Source organism: Salmo salar, chromosome 22 (genome assembly GCF_965601325.2).
Source record: "Salmo salar chromosome 22, fSalSal1, whole genome shotgun sequence".
In the NCBI taxonomy this organism is placed as follows: Eukaryota; Metazoa; Chordata; class Actinopteri; order Salmoniformes; family Salmonidae; genus Salmo; species Salmo salar.
Window position 1 is genome coordinate 14,742,958 of NC_138312.1, and position 20,050 is coordinate 14,763,007.

General features: G+C 45.4%; 1 protein-coding gene, 1 long non-coding RNA gene and 1 pseudogene across 3 annotated transcripts in view; all 3 read left to right on the forward strand.

Moving 5' to 3' along the window:
- The first annotated feature begins 2,135 nt into the window (after positions 1-2,135).
- On the forward strand, positions 2,136-14,453 carry LOC106582776 (inhibitor of nuclear factor kappa-B kinase subunit epsilon-like; annotated as a pseudogene). The gene is made up of 15 exons (XR_014382256.1): positions 2,136-2,200; positions 2,271-2,292; positions 4,666-4,800; positions 4,923-5,052; positions 5,268-5,449; positions 5,812-5,976; positions 6,196-6,306; positions 6,436-6,615; positions 6,809-7,031; positions 8,709-8,821; positions 8,964-9,040; positions 9,259-9,298; positions 11,016-11,310; positions 13,563-13,640; positions 13,812-14,453. The product of XR_014382256.1 is annotated as an inhibitor of nuclear factor kappa-B kinase subunit epsilon-like (transcript).
- LOC145850322 (uncharacterized) lies at positions 7,233-8,583 on the forward strand. The gene is made up of 4 exons (XR_014382130.1): positions 7,233-7,353; positions 7,555-7,642; positions 7,854-7,955; positions 8,399-8,583. It is a non-coding gene; the product is annotated as an uncharacterized LOC145850322 (long non-coding RNA).
- Positions 14,454-17,374: 2,921 nt separating the features above from the next.
- LOC106582833 (ras association domain-containing protein 5) overlaps positions 17,375-20,050 on the forward strand; it is a 49,312-nt gene continuing 46,636 nt past the window's right edge. The window contains exon 1 of the mRNA XM_014166324.3: positions 17,375-18,312. Within this exon, the coding sequence (XP_014021799.2) occupies positions 17,445-18,312 (868 nt within the window). The 5' untranslated portion in view covers positions 17,375-17,444. The remainder of the gene's footprint in view (positions 18,313-20,050) is intronic.

Below are 20,050 nucleotides of genomic sequence, written 5' to 3' on the forward strand. Positions count from 1 at the left end.
GAGAATCACCAGCAGCGAGAGCAACATCATTGATGTATACAGAGAAAAGAGTCGGCCCGAGAATTGAACCCTGTGGCACCCCCATAGAGACCGCCAGAGGTCCGGACAACAGGCCCTCGCATTTGACACACTGAACTCTATCAGAGAAGTAGTTGGTGAACCAGGCGAGGCAATCGTTTGAGAAACCAAGGCTATTGAGTCTGCCGATGAGGATGTGGTGATTGACAGAGTCGAAAGCTTTGGCCAGGTCAATGAATACGGCAGCACAGTATTGTTTCTTATCGATGGCGGTTACGATATCGTTTAGGACCTTGAGCGTGGCTGAGGTGCACCCATGACCAGCTCTGAAACCATATTGCATAGCGGAGAAGGTGCGGTGGGATTCGAAATGGTCGGTAATCTGTTTGTTGACTTGGCTTTCGAAGACCTTAGAAAGGCAGGGTAGGATGGATATAGGTCTGTAGCAATTTGGGTCAAGAGTGTCCCCTCCTTTGAAGAGGGGGATGACACCAGCTGCTTTCCAATCTATGGGAATCTCAGACGACACGAAAGAGAGGTTGAACAGGCTAGTAATAGGGGTTGCAATATTTTCGGCAGATAATTTAAGAAAGAAAGGGTCCAGATTGTCTAGCCCGGCTGATTTGTAGGGGTCCAGATTTTGCATCTCTTTCAGAACATCAGCTGAATGGATTTGGGAGAAGGAGAAATGGGGAAGGCTTGGGCGAGTAGCTGTGGGGGGTGCAGTGCTATTGACTGCAGTAGGGGTAGCCAGGTGGAAAGCATGGCCAGCCGTAGAAAAATGCTTATTGAAATTCTCAATTATAGTGGGTTTATCGGTGGTGACAGAGTTTCCTATCCTCAGTGCAGTGGGCAGTTGGGAGGAGGTGTTCTTATTCTCCATGGACTTTACAATGTCCCAGAACTTTTTTGAATTTGTGTTGCAGGAAGCAAATTTCTGCTTGAAAAAGCTAGCCTTGGCTTTTCTAACTGCCTGTGTATATTGGTTTCTAACTTCCCTGAAAAGTTGCATATCGTGGGGGCTATTCGATGCTAATGCAGAACGCCACAGGATGTTTTTGTGTTGGTAAAGGGCAGTCAGGTCTGGGGAGAACCAAGGGCTTATATCTGTTCCTGGTTCTACATTTTTTGAATGGGGCAGGCTTATTTAAGATGGTGAGGAAGGCATTTAAAAAAAAATAACCAGGCATCCTCTACTGACGGGATGAGGTCAATATCCTTCCAGGATACCAGGATATCTAGGATATATTCCAGGATACTTATATCAGTGCACTCATAACAACCTAACCATTACGAAACGTATATCAAATAAGCAATTACATTTTTTTTGTCAAGCAAATTCGACCCACTCTCATTGATCTCCATACACAAATGATTCAACTCGTTTTCATGGACAGATTTTGGGCGGAGTAAACCGTCTCACTTAGAATACAAACTGCATTTCCAACGAAATCTTCAAAGATAACCCCATTCAGTGACGGAGGATACATTAGGAATTGTCATCGGATGTGTTGGGAAACGTCAGAGAAATCTGAGTGTGCAATCGAATAGTTCGAAGTTGTTTGTCACTTGTCACCACTGTGGGGAGAATCGAGGCAGGTAGGATGCTTTTATTCAATTAATCGAGCCTTTAAAAAAAAAAAAAATTGACAATACTATCCTATCCGTTTTCAAAGATGTATTTTACTATTGTCTGCAGTGTTGTGTAGAAAATGGTTTTATGTGTCTATTTTCAGTGTTTGACAACGTCCTGTCAGAAATCCCATCACAGTCGTGACAACACCTGGCGGGTCTCGTCTGAGAACGTTTTACATTGTGTCCTCGGCTGCAACAGATGTGTATCAACGGTACCGTAGACGTATGATCCGAGGCAGTTGTATGTCTCATATATCATAACCGGTAGTCTCTCTATTCACTTGACAATTTGAGAACTTCGTTTACTTGTTTACCTTTCTGACAGGAGTGAAGTCCACATTTCCTCTGACTGTATATGAATCCCTTCATTCTTAATTTCCTGTCAATAGGTTTCATCCTGAAGAGTAAGTGTTTCTGTTCTTGACACAGCCTATATTCCATACCTCAGCCAACCAGACTCCTCCAAAAGGACAGAGAAAAGGATGGTGAGCACAGCCAACTATCTGTGGTCATTGGGAGATGTGTTTGGGCAGGGGGCCGCAATAAGGTAGGACTCCAAACTCCCCCTTACAAAAAAGATTGCTGTTACACTACTTCTTCTTCGGTGGGGTTTATAGGCGCCTGGCATCCAACGTTATGGTACATTACCACCTATTGTACTGGAGTGTGGGCCAAAGACAGGGATAACATTGTTATTTTTTAAATGTAACCTTTATTTAACTAGGCAAGTCCGTTAAGAACAAATTCTTATTTACAATGACGGCCTACACCGGCCAAACCCGGACGACGCTGGGCCAATTGTGCTGCGCCCTATGGGACTCACAATCACGGCCGGTTGTGATAGAGCCTGGATTCGAACCAAGGTGTCTGTAGTGATGCCTCAAGAACAACTTGCCAGGCCTGTTGCTCTTAAAGATAACAACATGGATAGACCTTCCAAACAGGATATTATAACCTCTGGCAGTTCTAATATCTTCACGGCTTCAGTACATAAGCCCTCACATAATAAATCGTATATCCTATGGTTACTTTATTTGGCAGTAACCGGTCCTTGGAAGTGTAACAGAATAGACAGGTTGTCTCCTCTCACTCCACCCCTTGTTGCTGGCAACCTTTGAACATTCACTAGAGCTCTTCCTCTCAAGTTGTGGCTTCTCTCTTTTATTACTGACACTCACAGGCCCTCCTGTTATCGCCCCTTTAATCCACTGCTTCCCTGCTTGATCAGTCCAGCTGCTGCACACCACCTTACACTTCCCTATTTGCTTTGCTCAGAGCTGTTTCCCTCTGCGCCATGTCCTGACAGAACACCAACAAACTCCCATCTCTTAACACTTTAGCGTTGACAACTTCCCCAATCAACTCTTTTGTCACATCCGTCAACCTTATCAGACTCATCGCCCCAACTCCCCCTTCCTCCCTAAACTTCAGAATCCCTTAATGCTCCTCTTCACCTCCCTGCCCCCCTCGCGACTTGTCTTGCCCTTCCTCGGCACTCTCTACCTCCGAACTGCTGCTAGCGTTGGAAACTTTGTTGCTCTCCTCAAACTTCCTTTCCCGCCTCCTCTCTGCCTCCATAGACCTCTCGCTCCCCTTCAAACCCCTACACCCTTTCTCTCCTGCTTTCATTTTCTCTTTCTTACCCTCCCCCCTTTATTTGTACCACTATGCTCCATAATTGCTTCTCTTTCTTCTCCATCACTATCTCCTACCGTCTATGACCCAGTCACAGCACAGCCGTGCCGAACCGCCGCCACACCAATAAAGTTTGATTGTCTGCAGTTCTATTAGTATGATAGGGGTCAAAGTGATGCTCAGAGCCACATCCGGGAACACTCAGTTGGCTCCCAGGGTCCACATTGAGAATCACTGACCCTGATATACGCCATATACCATTATATGCGCCAGCATCTCCCCAAATTACACACATCAGCCCGAACACACTCTGTTAAAGTACATCAGAGTATAAGCAATCTTTACTGAATAAAAATATAAACGCACCAATTTCCATTACAGGTCATACAATGAAATCTGTCAATTGAAATAAATTCATTAGGCCCGAATCTATGGATTTCACATGACTGGGAATACAGATATGCATCTGTTGGTCACAGATACCTTTGTAAAAAAGGTAGTGGCGTGGATCAGAAAACCAGTCAGTATCTGATGTGACCACCATTTGCCTCATGCAGCACGACACATCTCCTTCGCATTGAGTTGATCAGGCTGTTGATTGTGGCCTGTGGAATGTTGTCCCACTCCACTTCAATGGCTGTGCTAAGTTGCTGGATATTGGCGGGAAATGTAACATGATGTTGTACACGTCGATCCAGAGCATCCCAAACATGCTCAATGGGTGACATGTCTGGTGAGTATACAGGCCATGGAAGAACTGGGACATTTTCAGTTATGGTAGAGATATTAAAATTATATTCTCTGGCAACAGCTCTGGTGGACATTCCTGCAGTCAGCATGCCAATTGCAAGCTTCACCATCTGTGGCATTGTGTTGAGTGACAAAACTGCACACTTTAGGGTGGCCTTTTATTGTCCCCAGCACAAGGTGAACCTGTGTGATAATCATGCTGTTTAATCAGCTTCTTGATATGCCACACCTGTCAAATGGATGAATTATCTTGCCAAAAAAGAAATGCTCACTAACAGGGATGTAAACAAATTTGTGCACAACATTTGAGAGAAAAAAGCTTTTTGTGCGTATGGAACATTTCTGGGATCTTTTATTTCAGCTCATGAAACATGGGACCAACACTTTACATGTTGCGTTTATATTTGATTTCAGTCTAGATCAAACACATCAAAGGGTGAGTGAGATGTCATGCGATCGCTAACTTTTGATTACTAACTTGGGTGTGTGTGTGTGTGTGAGTGTGTGTGTGTGTGTGTGTGTGTGTGTGTGTGTGTGTGTGTGTGTGTGTGTGTGTGTGTGTGTGTGTGTGTGTGTGTGTGTGTGTGTGTGTGTGTGTGTGTGTGTGTGTGTGTGTGTGTGTGGAAGACAGGGCAGCAGGTTGCGGTGAAGGTGTTTAACCTGATGAGCTACAGTCGTCCGTACAAGGTTCAGATGAGAGAGTTCGAGATGCTCAGGAGACTCAACCACAACAACATCGTCAAGCTCTTCTCCGTGGAGGAGGTGAGGAGGGAGGAGAGAAACCGAGGCAGGAGGAGAAGATGGGTAGCAACAAACCGTTTTTTACCTTCATCAAACTTGATTAGTCATGCCCCACCCCTCTCTATCTGTCTCTCTGTCTGTAGCTGAGGAGTAAACAGAGGGTGTTAGTGATGGAGTATTGTTCAGGAGGCAGTCTGCTCAGTCTGTTGGTGGAGCCAGAGAACGCCTTCGGTCTACCAGAACCAGAGTTCCTCATAGTATTACATTGTGTGTGTGTGTGTGTGTGTGTGTGTGTGTGTGTGTATGTGTGTATGTGTGTAGTGTGTGTGTGTGTGTGTGTGTGTGTGTGTGTGTGTGTGTGTGTGTGTGTGTGTGTGTGTGTGTGTGTGTGTGTGTGGATGGAGGCGTAGAGAGGTTAGGAACCGGGGGATGAGAAGGTGCCCCCCCTCCCCATCATTTGGATGAACCATTCGTCCTATTTCTTCTAGTGCACGGGATGAACCATCTGCGTGAGAACGGGGTGGTGCATCGGGACATTAAGCCTGGGAACACCATTCGTCAGGTGGGAGAGGACGGGAGGTCTGTCTATCAGCTAACAGACTTTGGAGCGGCCAGAGAACTAGAGGACGATGAGAAGTTTGTCTCCCTCTACGGAACAGAGGAATACCTGGTGAGAGAGGGAGAGAGAGAGGGAGGAGAGGTAGTGGAGGAGAGAAGACAGGGAGACTATGGGGAGAAGAGGGGAAAGGTAAGCGACAGCGTAGTTTATTAGGATCCCCATTAGCTACTGCACATGCTGCAGCTACTTTTCCTGGGGTCCACATAAAACGTACAAATGCATGACAAAGTACAGAAAGGTTATAGACAAGAACAACAGGACAGAGAGGAGAGATTACGGCGAATGTTGTCTCAGACCTGTCTGAGCGTGCAGTGTTTCCTAAGCCTCAGCAGATAACATAAGGTAGGGCAGGTTATGGTATTTAGGGCAGGCTGTGTTATTTAGCGTGTGTGTGTGTGTGTGTGTGTGTGTAGCACCCAGACATATATGAGCGTGCAGTGCTGCGGAAACCCCAGCAGAAGGAAGGCCTATGGTGTGAGTGTTGACCTGTGGAGTATTGGAGTGACGTTTTACCACGTTGCCGCGGGTACTTTACCCTTCACACCCTACGGAGGGCCCCGCAAGAACAAACCCACCATGTAAGTCTGTGTGTGTTGTGTGTTTCATAGCTCCAAAAGTTGGCGTGTATGTAATTACTATGGGCAACCTGTAATTGCATTGAAATGAACAAGTTAATGCTATTTTATTGATTTGGGATTCCTCAAAACACAACACCAGATGAAACAGGACAGTGCAATAAAGAAGCTAGTGTCTTCCTTCTCCTCTGCTCCCACTCTCCCCCTGTTGGTGCCGTGTAGGTATAAGATCACCACAGAGAAGCCGGCAGGGGCCATTGCTGGAGTCCAGAGGGTTGACGACGGCCCTATATATTGGAGCTACCACCTGCCGCAGAGCTGCCAGCTCTGTCAGTACCTTTTTATGTGTGTGTTTGTGTCAGACCTTTGAGGGACAACTCTTAAAAAAAAAAGTTAATTCTCCAAATCCCTCTCCTCTCACTCTTCCACTTCTTCTCCCCCCTCCCCTCTGTGTGTGTGTAGGGGTCTGAGTGGTCAACTAGTGCCAGTGTTAGCTGGGATACTGGAGGCAGACCAGGAGAAGTGTTGGACATTTGACCAGTTCTTTTCTGCCACCACAGACATATTACAGAGAGTCTCAGTCCATCTGTTCTCCCTGCAACAGGCCGCAACTCACCGCATATACATTCACCACCACAACACGTGAGTATATACCCAAACACATGCACAGTGCCCCACACACACACACACACACACCACACACACACACACACACACACACACACACACACACACCACACACACACACACACACACACACACACACACCACACACACACACTTGCCAGTCTTCACTCACACCCACCTGTGGCCCCACACCTCTCCCGTCTCCCAGGGTGGCCATCTTCCGTGAAGAGGTGGCGTGTTAGACGGGGGTGGGGCTGGAGCAACAGCACTTCCTGTACCTGGGTCATGACCTTTCCCTGGAGGGCTCCATGAAGATGGTCAACTTCCCCCTGACCTCGCCCTCCCAGCCCCTACTGCTGCTCAGCCGCACCCCAGAGACACACGCTGAACTCCCCTACAGAGAATGTAAGCTGATCCTCCTGGCCCCTTTGGCCCAGACCCTTAAATCACTAACCCCCCTCCCCCCCAAGAAAACCTAAAACATTCACCATCCCCTAGCCACTACTGTGGCCCCCATCTCTCCCCCCCCCACCACACACACACACACACACACACACCACACACACACACACACACACACACACACACACACACACACACACACACACACACACACACACACACACACACACACACACAAGAACAAATTCTAATTGATTCAAAACCTGTAAAAAAAGTGTTTTGTCTTCTGTAGCAGAGCTGCCCATTATCCCATCCTGGTTGGACGTTGTGGCTGACTGCTCTATCTGCAAGGTAAGTGTGTCACTTCACACACAGGTCAATCATAGGGTCCAGACCAACCGGAAGAGACAGTTAAAACTCTCTGAATGATCTGTTGACGGTGGTGGTTTTCTATTTAGTAAATAAATCACTCTTATTAATCAACCCCCCCACCCCCCCCTTTTTTCTCTCCCATTCTTATCCTCTCCTCCCTCTCTTTTCTCCTCTGTCTAGGTGATTGTAGGAGTGGACCAGCAGTACCTGAGGATAATGCATTACACTCAGACAGAGAGGTGCTCTTACACGGATACTACAGCTACATGTGAGTCTCACACACACACACACACACACACACACACACACACACACACACACACACACACACACACACACACACACACACACACACACACACACACACACACACACACACACACACACACACACACACACACCGTTAGAACAAACCAGAAACCTCCCATCAATCAGCTCTCCTCTCTGTCCGTCCACCCCCCCCCCCCCCACACTCCCAGTGAGAAGGTGTGTAGGGAGTGTAGCGACGTGATGCTTGGTATCAGCACGGTCAACACGAGACTGCAGTCCTGCCACAGCTCTGAGCACAGACTACACACACTGTGAGTGACAAGACCACGTACACACGGTCGCATACCAACACGTACAATCTCAGTCATTGTAACATTGCGAGCAATGAACACCTAAACCTGTTGTAGCAATACTATCACTCTGCCTCCTGTCCTCCTCTCATCCTGTCCTCCTGTCCTCCTCTCACCCTGCCTACTGTCCTCCTCTCAACCTGTCCTCCTGTCCTCCTCTCATCCTGCCTCCTGTCCTCCTCTCATCCTGTCCTCCTGTCCTCCTCTCATCCTGTCCTCCTGTCCTCCTCTCACCCTGCCTACTGTCCTCCTCTCAACCTGTCCTCCTGTCCTCCTCTCATCCTGCCTCCTGTCCTCCTCTCATCCTGTCCTCCTGTCCTCCTCTCATCCTGTCCTCCTGTCCTCCTCTCACCCTGCCTACTGTCCTCCTCTCAACCTGTCCTCCTGTCCTCCTCCTCATCCAGTTTCCCATTGACACTCCAGACTCCACTGAAAACATCAAGAAGCTGTGACTGGTGAGAGAGATCCCGTTAAAACCACATGAGGCTGCTGAAGAGAAAATGGTTCATACTAATGTCCGGAACGGAGTCAATGGAATGGCATCAAACACCTGGAAACCCTGTATTTGATACCCCCCCACCCCCCACCCCCCCCCCCACCCCTCCCCAATTAAGGTGCCACCAACCTGTGGTTGAAACTGACTGGGGAATGGCCCTTGGTCTTGGCTGTCTCTCTAGAGGGCTGGTGTTGTTTGTCCCTTTTCTCTCCATGTAGATCAGGGAGAACCTGCCAGTGTACACCGGGGGGATCTGGGAGTTCCAGACCCGTTTACAACACCTTCACATAGAACTGGCCAAACACTCTGAGAGTCTGGCTGAGGACAAGAGGTGAGACTTTCTTCATAATGTTTATACCTATCCCTTATTCACGTCTATAGACAGATCTATTCAAGGGCTCTGGGCCAAGGGATTGTAGTGTGCAGGGAGCTGGGGTTAAAATGGCGTCTGATGTGAACTCTGACCTCTGCAGCATCCAGAAGATGAAGGTCCTTCTCGAGAAAATCATGGCCATTCACCAACAGTACCGCAAAGATCGACTGACTGGAAGTACGTTGTGTGTGTGTGTGTGTGTGTGTGTGTGTGTGTGTGTGTGTGTGTGTGTGTGTGTGTGTGTGTGTGTGTGTGTGTGTGTGTGTGTGTGTGTGTGTGTGTGTGTGTGTGTGTGTGTGTGTGTGTGTGTGTGTGTGTGTGTGTGTGTGTCCTTGCATGTCTAACATGTGCCTCCTGTGTATTGTGTGCTTAATACATCTATGTGGTTGTTCTAGAGCTTCTCTTCAATGATGAGCAGATACACAAGTTTGAGAAGTGAGTATGTCAGTGTTGTTTCTAAGGAAAATGTGTGTGTGTGTGTGTGTGTGTGTGTGTGTGTGTGTGTGTGTGTGTGTGTGTGTGTGTGTGTGTGTGTGTGTGTGTGTGTGTGTGTGTGTGTGTGTGTGTGTGTGTGTGTGTGTGTGTGTATACATGCATACATACACACACAGTCAAAAGTTTGGACACACCTACTCATTCAAGGGTTTTCTTTAGTTTATTATTTTCCACATTGTAGAATAATAGTGAAGACATCAGAACTATGAAATAACACATATGGAATCATGTAGTAACCAAAAAAGTGTTTTAATCAAAATATATTTTATACTTGAGATTCTTCAAAGTAGGCACCCTTTGCCTTGATGACCGCTTTGCACACTCTTGGCATTCTCTCAACCAGCTTCATGAGGTAGTCACCTGGAATGTATTTCAATTAACAGATGTGCCTTGTTAAAAGTTAATTTGTGGAATTTCTTTCCTTCTTAATGCGTTTGAGCCAATCAGTTGTGTTGTGACAAGGTAGGGGTGGTATACAGAAGATAGCCCTATTTGGTAAAATACCAAGTCCATATTATGACAACAACAGTTCAAATAAGCAAAGAGAAACGACAGTCCATCATTACTTTAAGACATGAAGGTCAGTCAATCCAGAAAATGTCAAGAACTTTTAAAGTTTCTTCAAGTGCAGTTGCAAAAACCATCAAGCTCCATGATGAAACTGCCTCTCATGAGGACCGCCACAGGAAAGGAAGACCCAGAGTTACATCTACTGCAGAGGGTAAGTTCATTAGAGTTACCAGCCTCAGAAGTTGCAGCCCAAATAAATGCTTCAGAGTTGAAGTTACAGACACAGATTTCAACATCAACTGTTCAGAGGAGACTGTGTGAATCAGGCCTTCATGGTCTAATTGCTGCAAAGAAACCACTACTAAAGGACACCAATAAGAAGAAGAGACTTGCATGGGCCAAAAAACACGAGCAATGGACATTAGACCGGTGGAAATCTGTCCTTTGATCTGATGAGTCCAAATTTGAGATTTTTGGTTCCAACCGCCGTGTCTTTGTGAGACGCAGAGTAGGTGAACGGATTATCTCCGCATGTGTGGTTCCCACCGTGAAGCATGGATGAGGCACACTTAACCAGGATGGCTGCATTCTGCAGCGATGCACCATCCCATCTGGTTAGGGCTTAGTCCCACTATTATTTGTTTTTCAACAGGACAATGACCCAACACACCTCCAGGCTGTGTAAGGGCTATTTTACCAAGAAGGAGAGTGATGGAGTGCTGCATCAGATGACCTGGCCTCTACAATAACCCAACCTCAACCCAATTGAGATGGTTTGGGATGAGTTCGACAACAGAGTGAAGGAAAAGCAGCCAACAAGTGCTCAGCATATGTGGGAACTCCTTCAAGACTGTTGGAAAAGCATTCCATGTGAAGCTGGTTGAGAGTGCCAAGAGTGTGCAAAGTTATCATCAAGGCAAAGGGTGGCTACTTTGAAGAATCTCAAATATAAAATATATTTTTGATTTGTTTAACACTTACTTGGTTACTACATGATTCCATATGTGTTATTTCATAGTGTTGATGTCTTCACTATTATTGTACAATGTAGAAAATAATAAAAATAAAGAAAAACTCTGGAATGAGTAAGTGTGTCCAGACTTTTGACTGGTACTGTATGTGCAACACCTCTCTCTGTCTGTCCCAGGATCCACCTGCTGTCCCATATAAAGCGTGTAAAGTGTCTCCTTAGAGAGGACTGTTTACAGAAGTACCGAGACCTGCTGGCCTCAGCATCTACCTGGAGCATGTCTGACTCACACATACACACACCGTTTTAGTGATATCAACTTTGTTCCTTCTCTCTTCATGCTATTGTTGTGTTCTTTATTTGTGTGTTTGTCAGTGTTCTCCATGAGATGCAGTGCAGGCTGTCAGACTTGGGCAATTTCTCTCGAGGGCTGATGGCGGACCTGGAGATATGTGAGGAGCGCCAGAACAAGGTTGACCCTTAACTATAATATTTTTTTTATTTTATTTGTATTTTTTTAAGATATTGATGGGAAGAAAACGGACCCTTAAAGGCCCAGTTCAGTCCAAATTCAGTTTTTCTTGTGTTTTATATCATATTGTACAACAGATGAGGAAACTAACACTGTAAAAGTGTGTATTTTTGTCAGTGTTATTTCCTGATAGTTGCTGGTTGAAAATACAATCTACAAAGGACCTTCTAATCAGCAGGTTTGCATGGGCAGGAGTTTCGGCTTTCCACGGTGACATCACCATGCAGTAAATTGGTTAATCGACGAATGTCAGAGTTCCAAACCTCTCTAACAGTAACCATAACAGCTAGTTTTCAGTTTTCCCCTCCCCACTCAGACAGTCCTAGCAAAATACTTGCTTGAGAATTTGTTGTTGTTGCTTAAAAGCTATTTTGCCAATTTTTATGGAAATCTACTAGTTAGATATTTATATAAAAACGTCTGCATTGGGCTTAAAAAAACATATTTAAAAAAAAAAATATATATATATATATTATTTTTTTTTATTATGTTTTTATATATACACACACACACACAGTGCCTTTGGAAAGTATTCAGACCCCTTGACTTTTTCCACATTACAGCCTTATTCTAAAATGTATTTTTTTTAAATCTCATAACAGAGCAAAAACAGGTTTTTTGAAATGTTTGCTCATTTATAAAAATACAAAACACTATCTAATTTACATACAGTACCAGTCAAAAGTTTGGCCACACTTACTCATTCCAGGGTTTTTCTTTATTTTGACTATTTTCTACATTGTACAATAATAGTGAAGACATCAAAACTATGAAATAACACATATGGAATCATGTAGTAACCAAATAAGTGTTAAACAAATCAAAATATAGTTTATATTTTGGATTCTTCAAAATATTTTAAACAGTTGAAGTCGGAAGTTTACATTCACCTCAGCCAAATACATTTAAACTCAGTTTCACAATTCCTGACATTTAATCCTAGTACAAATTCCCTGTCTTAGGTCAGTTAGGATCACCACTTTATTTAAAGAATGTGAAACATCAGAATAATAGTAGAGAATTATTTATTTCAGCTTTTTTTCAGCCACATTCCCAGTGGGTCAGAAGTTTACACACGCAATTAGTATTTGGTAGCATTGCCTTTAAATTGTTTAACTTGAATCTGAGTTTGGCGGATGCTACCTGCCCCAATACCTAGTGCCAACTGTAAAGTTTGGTAGAGGGATGTTTTTTTTTTTTCATGGTTCCAGATCCTTGGTTCCAGTGAAGGGAAATCTTAATGCTGGAGTATACAATGACATTCGACACGATTCTGTGCTTCCAACTTTGTGGCAACAGTTTGGGGAAGGCACTTCAGCATGACGATGACCCTGTGCACAAAGCGAGGTCCATACATTTTATTCATTTTTTACATTTTAATCATTTTAGCAGACACTATTATCCGGAGTGACTTAGTTGTGAGTGCATACGTTTTAATACTTTTTCCGTACTGGTCCCCTGTGGGAATCGAACCCACAACCCTGGCGCTGCAAGCGTTATGCTCTACCAACTGAGTTACACAGGACTATACAGAAATGTTTTGTCAGAATCGGTGTGGAAGGACTTGACTGGCCTGCACAGAGCCCTGACCTCAACCTCATCGAACATCTTGGATGAATTGGAACACCGACTGCGAACCAGGCCTAATCGCACAAAATCAGTGCCCGACCTCACTAATGCTCTTGTGGCTGAATGCTGCGGGGACTTGCTTCCAATGTTCCAACATCTAGTGGAAAGCCTTCCCAGAATATATTTTTCTGCTGCTTCCCTTACTCTGTTTGGATCGGACCGGGTCTATACGGAACGGGTGTAGTTGTCCTCGGGTCCTGTCGGAACGGGTCTTTTATATTTAAAACATGTATTTATGTGGTCCGGGTGAGCGAGCCCCAGGTCCATTTTGGAACGGGTCCAACTTTTTTGGCCGTGAAGACCCTTAGTTAAGTCTAGGGAAAATAGGATTTTGAATGGGAATCAATTGATTGGTCCCCACAAGGATAGTAAAACAAGTGTGTGTGTGTGTGTGTGTGTGTGTGTGTGTGTGTGTGTGTGTGTGTGTGTGTGTGTGTGTGTGTGTGTGTGTGTGTGGCATAACTGCGTGTGTCAGTTTACATACATAGGTGCGCGCGTAAGTGATTGGCTGCCTGCCTTCCTGCATGTGCGTGTAAAACCCTGTGTTTTTATTGTGTGTCCAGGATTCACCGGCTAAAGGAGAAGATTAAGATAGTGGTGATAGAGTTGCCATGCAACAACAACAACATCATCATTGAGTGGTCAGTGGCCTTAACCCCTAACGCCTAACTTTGGCGCCTAAACCCTAACCCTTAACTCTAACGCTAACCTCCTATCCCAGTCAGATTACGCATAGTTGGCTCCTCAATTGTTTCATCTGAAGGACAAACGGTAGTATCACTCATTAAGACGTGACTATTTGTCTCCTGCAGTTCTGGAGCTGTTAACTCTGCAACCATGCTGGAGCCTGATCGACCCAGACCCATTGGACTGTGACCAGGCAACCACACACACTGACTCAGAGAGCGAGGAGAAGGAGGAAAGGAGAGAGATTCCAAATGCGAACCTCATCATTTTCTTCAGCGTTAGCTATAGTAGTATTTTTACTAGACTGCAATGATGTGATAGACTGCTCTAGTTGGATGTCTCTAACTCAGCTGCTTTGGAAGTCGCCGAGCTTTCTCCTCTAATCTCATAGTAACAACGCTAACTGAAGAATTCCTAATGAGAAAGTAGCATAATAAATATTGACATCTGTCTCTGTTCTGCTTTGTGATGAGAGAAGAGGACAGAGACAGATGGACTCATCATACTCATCAGTATGTGTATACCATCAATAAACCCATTCATGAACCAGTGGACATGTGAAATCATATGATTTGTGTATGTTGTGATTGCCCAATGTCACGAGGGAGGACATCCAGTGAGTGACATCAGCTGCTTTCAGACATGCAACACGAGGGGATTAAATACAGTGCATTCGGAAAGTATTCAGACCCCTTGACTTATGCCACATTTTGTTACGTTACAGCCTTATTCTAAAATTGATTTTTTTTTAATTCCCCTCATCAATCTACCACATAATGAGAAAGCAAAAAGTTTTTTTTTTTAATTGTTGCACATTTATTACAAATAAAAAACCCTGAAATATCACATTTACTTAAGTATTCAGACCCTTTACTCAGTACTTTGTTGAAGCACCTTTGGCAGCGATTACAGCCACGAGTCTTCTTTGGTATGACGCTACAAGCTTGGCTCCCATTCTTCTCTGCAGATCCTCTCAAACTCTGTCAAGTTGGATGGGACCGTCGCTGCACAGCTGTTCTCAGGTCTCTCCAGAGATGTTTGATCGGTTTAAATCCGGGTTCTGGCTGGGCCAATCAAGGACATTCAGAGACCCGAAGCCACTCCTGCATTGTCTTGGCTGTGTGCTTAGGGTTATTGTCCTGTTGGAAGGTGAACCTTCGCCCCAGTCTGAGGTCCTGAGCACTCTGAAGCAGGTTTTCATCAAGGATCTCTCTGTACTTTGCTCCGTTCATCTTTCCCTTGATCTTGACTAGTCTCCCAGTCCCTGCCGCTGAAAAACATCCCCACAGCTTAATGCTGCCACCACCATGCTTCACCGTAGGGACGGTGCCAGGTTTTGTCCAGACGTGTCGCTTGGCATTCAGGCCAAAGAGTTCAATCTTGGTGTCATGATCAGAGAAACTTGTTTCTCATGGTCTGAGAGTCTTTCGGTGCCTTTTGGGAAACTCCAAGCGGGCTGTCTTGTGCCTTTTTACTGAGGAATGGCTTCCGTCTGGCCACTCTAGCATAAAGGTCTGATTTGATGGAGTGCTCCAAAGAGGAACTCTGGAGCTCTGTCAGAGTGACCATTGGGTTCTTGGTCACCTCCCTGACCAAGGCCCTTCTCCTCCGATTGCTCAGTTTGGCCGGGCGGCCAGCTCTAGGAAGAGTCTTGGTGGTTCCAAACTTCTTCCATTTAAGAATGATGGAGGCCACTGTGTTCTTGGGGACCTTCAATGCTGCCGAAATCTTTTGGCACACTTCCCCAGATCTGTGCCTCAAAACAATCCTGTCTTGGAGCTCTACGGACAATTCTTTTGACCTCCTGGCTTGGTTTTTGCCCTGACATGCACTGTCAACTGTAGGACCTTCTATAGACAGGTGTGTGCCTTTCCAAATCATGTCCAATCAATTGAATTTACCACAGATTGACTCCAATCAAGTTGTAGAAACATCTCAAGGATGATAAATGGAAACAGGATGCACCTGAGCACAATTTCGAGTCTCATAGCAAAGGGTCTTAATACTTATGTAAATAAGGTATTTCTATTTTCTATTTTTAATACATTTGCAAACATTTCTAAAAACCTGTTTTCGCTTTGTCATTATGGGGTATTGTGTGTAGATTATTTATTTCCATTTTAGAATAAGGCTGTAACGTATCAAAATGTGGAAAATGTCAAGGGGTCTGAATATTTTCCGAATGCACTGTATATAGAGAGAACACTGACAGTGCATAGTCTGTAGACACATCTAATTGCTATGTTTTCTTCTGGCTTGTGTGAAACATGTTTCATTTGAGAAACGGGGAGAATCCAGGGAAATTCACAATCAACCACTGCCTCCCTCTCGGATCAGACCAGGTCAATAACTACACAAACACATCGCAACACACACTTTCATATTCAGGACATCACGGTGACTTCATTGTACAAGTACTGAATACGTACAACCTCCTAAATTCACTCAGTGCCACCGTGTTTGAGGATGACCGATAAAGAGTAAGTTGACAATGGGAGAAGTTTTCCAGATCAAACAAGAAACCACTGAACTCATCACAATATGAACTAAATACTCTGTCAGAATGCGAAAGTGGGAACAAGCTCACTGCATCGCGGTTTCTCATAACACAGATGATGTATTGTGACATGGAGATTTTCATAATTTTCCTCACCGTAATTTAAAAGACAAGGTAGTGTCTATTTGACTATCCTCTGTTTCTGTTTGCATTATTCTGTATTGTACCTAAGACTGCATTCTAATATTACTACAACCAACCTCCCACAGGCTCTTCAATATGACAGTGTAACATGATGTCACTCACTGACGCTGCCTGGGAAGCCCCGTGTTTATAAATTCAATGTAGGCAAATTCCAACAGAAAAAGCTCAGAAGAGCATGTTTTTGTTGTCTTTGGGCTCAGTCAGACATTTTTATTCTGTAAATTATTGGAAAGAATTGTTCAAAATAGGCCTATGTCACCTTCATCCGTAGTAGCAGTAGTAATATAGTGTTGTAGTAGTGATTTCATCTTATTTAGCCTAAACTGTCATGTAGTAGGTCTACTGTAATTGTAGTAGTAGGCCAGTAGACGCTGTAGTAGTAGTTGATTTCCTGGTCAGTCTAAACTGCATACTTGGGTTGAAATACTATTTCAAATATCTAAATTACTTTGACATACATTCAAGTAAATATTCAGATATATTGTACTTGAAAAGACACGTAGTTTAATATTTTAATGTATTCGGAAATACACTTTGAAAGTATTTGAAAATACTCAAATACATTGACTCAAATAGACTCCCATGTATTTAACCCAGGTATTTGAAAATAGTAGCCTATTTGAAATAAGTATTTGACTTAGAAAATACTACTTTACTATTCGTTTTTTTACAAATAACAATTCAAATACTCAAATAAAAGTAATTGTTTTGGGCTGTGTTTAAAAAAAAAAGTTCAAATACACAGACAAAAGTATTTAAAATACAAGATACTGAAATACGAACTCAGGTCTGCTACATTGCCATGCAGTTCTGTAACAGTTGGCCTAGAAGTAGGTTACTAGTAGTAGTTTAATCCCTGGTCATGCCAAATCAGAAATCACCGATTAATCCCTGGATTAGGCGCGCGGCCGCTTTAAGAGTGCTCGTGCCTCTCTAGCCGGTGGCATTTAAACGTTTATAGATTCATCGTAGTGTAGGCGTCACACTGGCTGCATGCGTGCCTTGGCTGGTGCTTCAATTTAGAGTTTACATTCACGGCACACACATACACAGAGCCATGGCTTCAGTGAGTGTGGTAGGACCAGGACAACATCGCCCGGCTCCCGACCACCAGCTCGTCTTTCATAAACTAAAGGCCGCCGGGAGGAATAAAATAACGTTACCGTGGAAATCCTCCGTGGAGATCATCCTCGGGGAGAGCTCGGTGACGCGGGAGTGCGGTTCGGTTTCGGCGGTATCAGCAGTCAAAGGATCCCCACTAAACCCGTCCCTGACCCCGGGACAACAAGGAGCCGCAGCCGGGGTAAGAGGGGGGGATCCCGGGGTAAGGTGTGAGGCTCAGCCGGGGCTGGTGACACGTAATTCAGACAGAGAGAGCGACAGCAGCAGCCCTGCCTGTGGGGACACCGAGGGAGACACGACAGCGGCGAGGGAGGACACTGGTCAAAGCGGACGGAGCGGCAGCGGGAATGACTCAACCCGTGATCGAAGGAGTTCCCTGAAGATCCTCACAAATGTTATGTCAAGCACATCAGCTAACACACAGATGACAGATGTCAAGTGTGACAGATCAAGCGCGCCAACAAACGGACACATGGGAGCACACTCACATCGGGACCGTCCGGTTAGAAGGCGCGCATCCCACAGCCCCCATGGTCAGACCACCGGGCTGGTGACCAAAGGGGACACCGGGGGACCGCCGCTGGAGCGGTTGACACAGGGAAGGACAGGGGTCGTTAAACTCGCGCGCACAGAATCCCACCGAAGGGAGGTCTGGTCAATATTTGTCTCCCAGGAGCAGGAGGACGCGCGCGTGCGGTCGGAGACAGGAGAGGGCCACAAGTTTGCGACCAGAACCGTAACTCAGGACTGGTGCGACGTCTGTAACCAGCGGATCAGTGCTCAGCAGGCGCTCAAGTGTAAAAGTAAGTAGGCTAGCCTCTAGGCTATGACAGTAGAATACAAATAAATTCCCAGTTCTGCCAGAGGAAGATTTACCATCTGTTGCTTTACTACCAGATGATCGAGATGTTTTGTGGTTGATTGCTTTTCTGTCACCTATGGCATAATTGCTTTGACGGGTGTGCTGTGACGTCATGGTTTGGCGTTGAGGCTTGGATATCGACCTCATTCCAAGGTGGATGCTGCTGGCTCTTGTTGTGACTGGATTAATGTGAAGGGCACTGTCAGGCCAGGACTAGAATAGCAATTGGTCACACTTTATTTGGATAGTCTGGATAGCCCATCTGTAGATGCTCTACGGATGGTCACACTATCAACAAACTAGGCTATATGTTGATAAACAACTGCTTGCTTTAAGGTTAGGATTAGGAAAAGGGTTAAATTTAGGGTTAGGATAAGGGCTAGGGATAGTAAATAGTTGAAATGTTACTGAGAGTCTGTAGAGCATCTACATATGTACACTTCTGAGAGAGAGAAAATGTGTGTGTGTGTGTGTGTATGAGAGAGCGCGTTAGTGTGACTCTGCCAAGCATTCAGAGCTGCAGCCAGCAGCCTCCTATGGAAACCTCATTATCTTGTCCTCCCAGCCTCGTCTCTCTGTCCCCCTCTCCTCCTCCAGCCTCCCTCTCCTCCTCCAGCCTCCCTCTCCTCCTCCAGCCTCCCTCTCCTCCTCCAGCCTCCCACTCCTCCTCCTCCAGCCTCCCACTCCTCCTCCAGCCTCCCACTCCTCCTCCAGCCTCCCTCTCCTCCTCCAGCCTCCCACTCCTCCTCCAGCCTCCCTCTCCTCCTCCAGCCTCCCTCTCCTCCTCCAGCCTCCCTCGCCTCTGTGTCACAGCCAGATTTGCAAGCACAGCTTTTGGATTGTTTATTTCACTTTTGTTTATTATCTATTTCGCTTGATTTGGCGACGTAAACATATTTTTCCCATGCCCATTAAATCGAGAGAGATGTAGAGATAGAGAGAGCGACATGATGGGAGTGGACAGAGTTAGTTTAGGGAGTTAACAGTGTTTCGTATGTGTGTGCATAATATTAATGGCCTACTGCAGGGAACGTGTCAGTACTGTTACTGTAGGACATCTGCCATTGTCACATCTGTATGGGGGTAATTTTGGTCACAGTTATCGTGTCATGTGTGACTGCTCTGGAGGGTAGGGAATGGCATGTGTGTGCCCATGCCTTCATAGTGTGTGTGTTTTAACAGGAGGAGTAAACAGACATGGCTCAGGTGTCATCTGCCCTACATTTAGTCTTACTATAGGCTACTCTATCACAACTGTTCTCTCTCACACACACACACAACCTCACACACTACTTTCTGCTCTAGGTCCACAATGCAACAACAATCCGCCACTGACTCTTCCATGACCACCTCCACTCTTTCTCTGTCCTATGAAGGCCCTATGTAGGCTCTATGTAGGTGCTATGTCAGCATGCTCTAATGACATAATTGGGTTGTCCTACCGGGTGCATAGAGGAGAGAGCAGGTCATCGATTAGAATGATATACCACACACCTGCACTGCTCTGGGCTGCAGGGTTAGACCAAGCAAGTGTGTTTGACCTGAGATTTTCTGTGGTGTGTGTGTGTGTGTGTGTGTGTGTGTGTGTGTGTGTGTGTGTGTGTGTGTGTGTGTGTGTGTGTGTGTGTGTGTGTGTGTGTGTGTGTGTGTGTGTGTGTGTGTGTGTGTGTGTGTGTGTG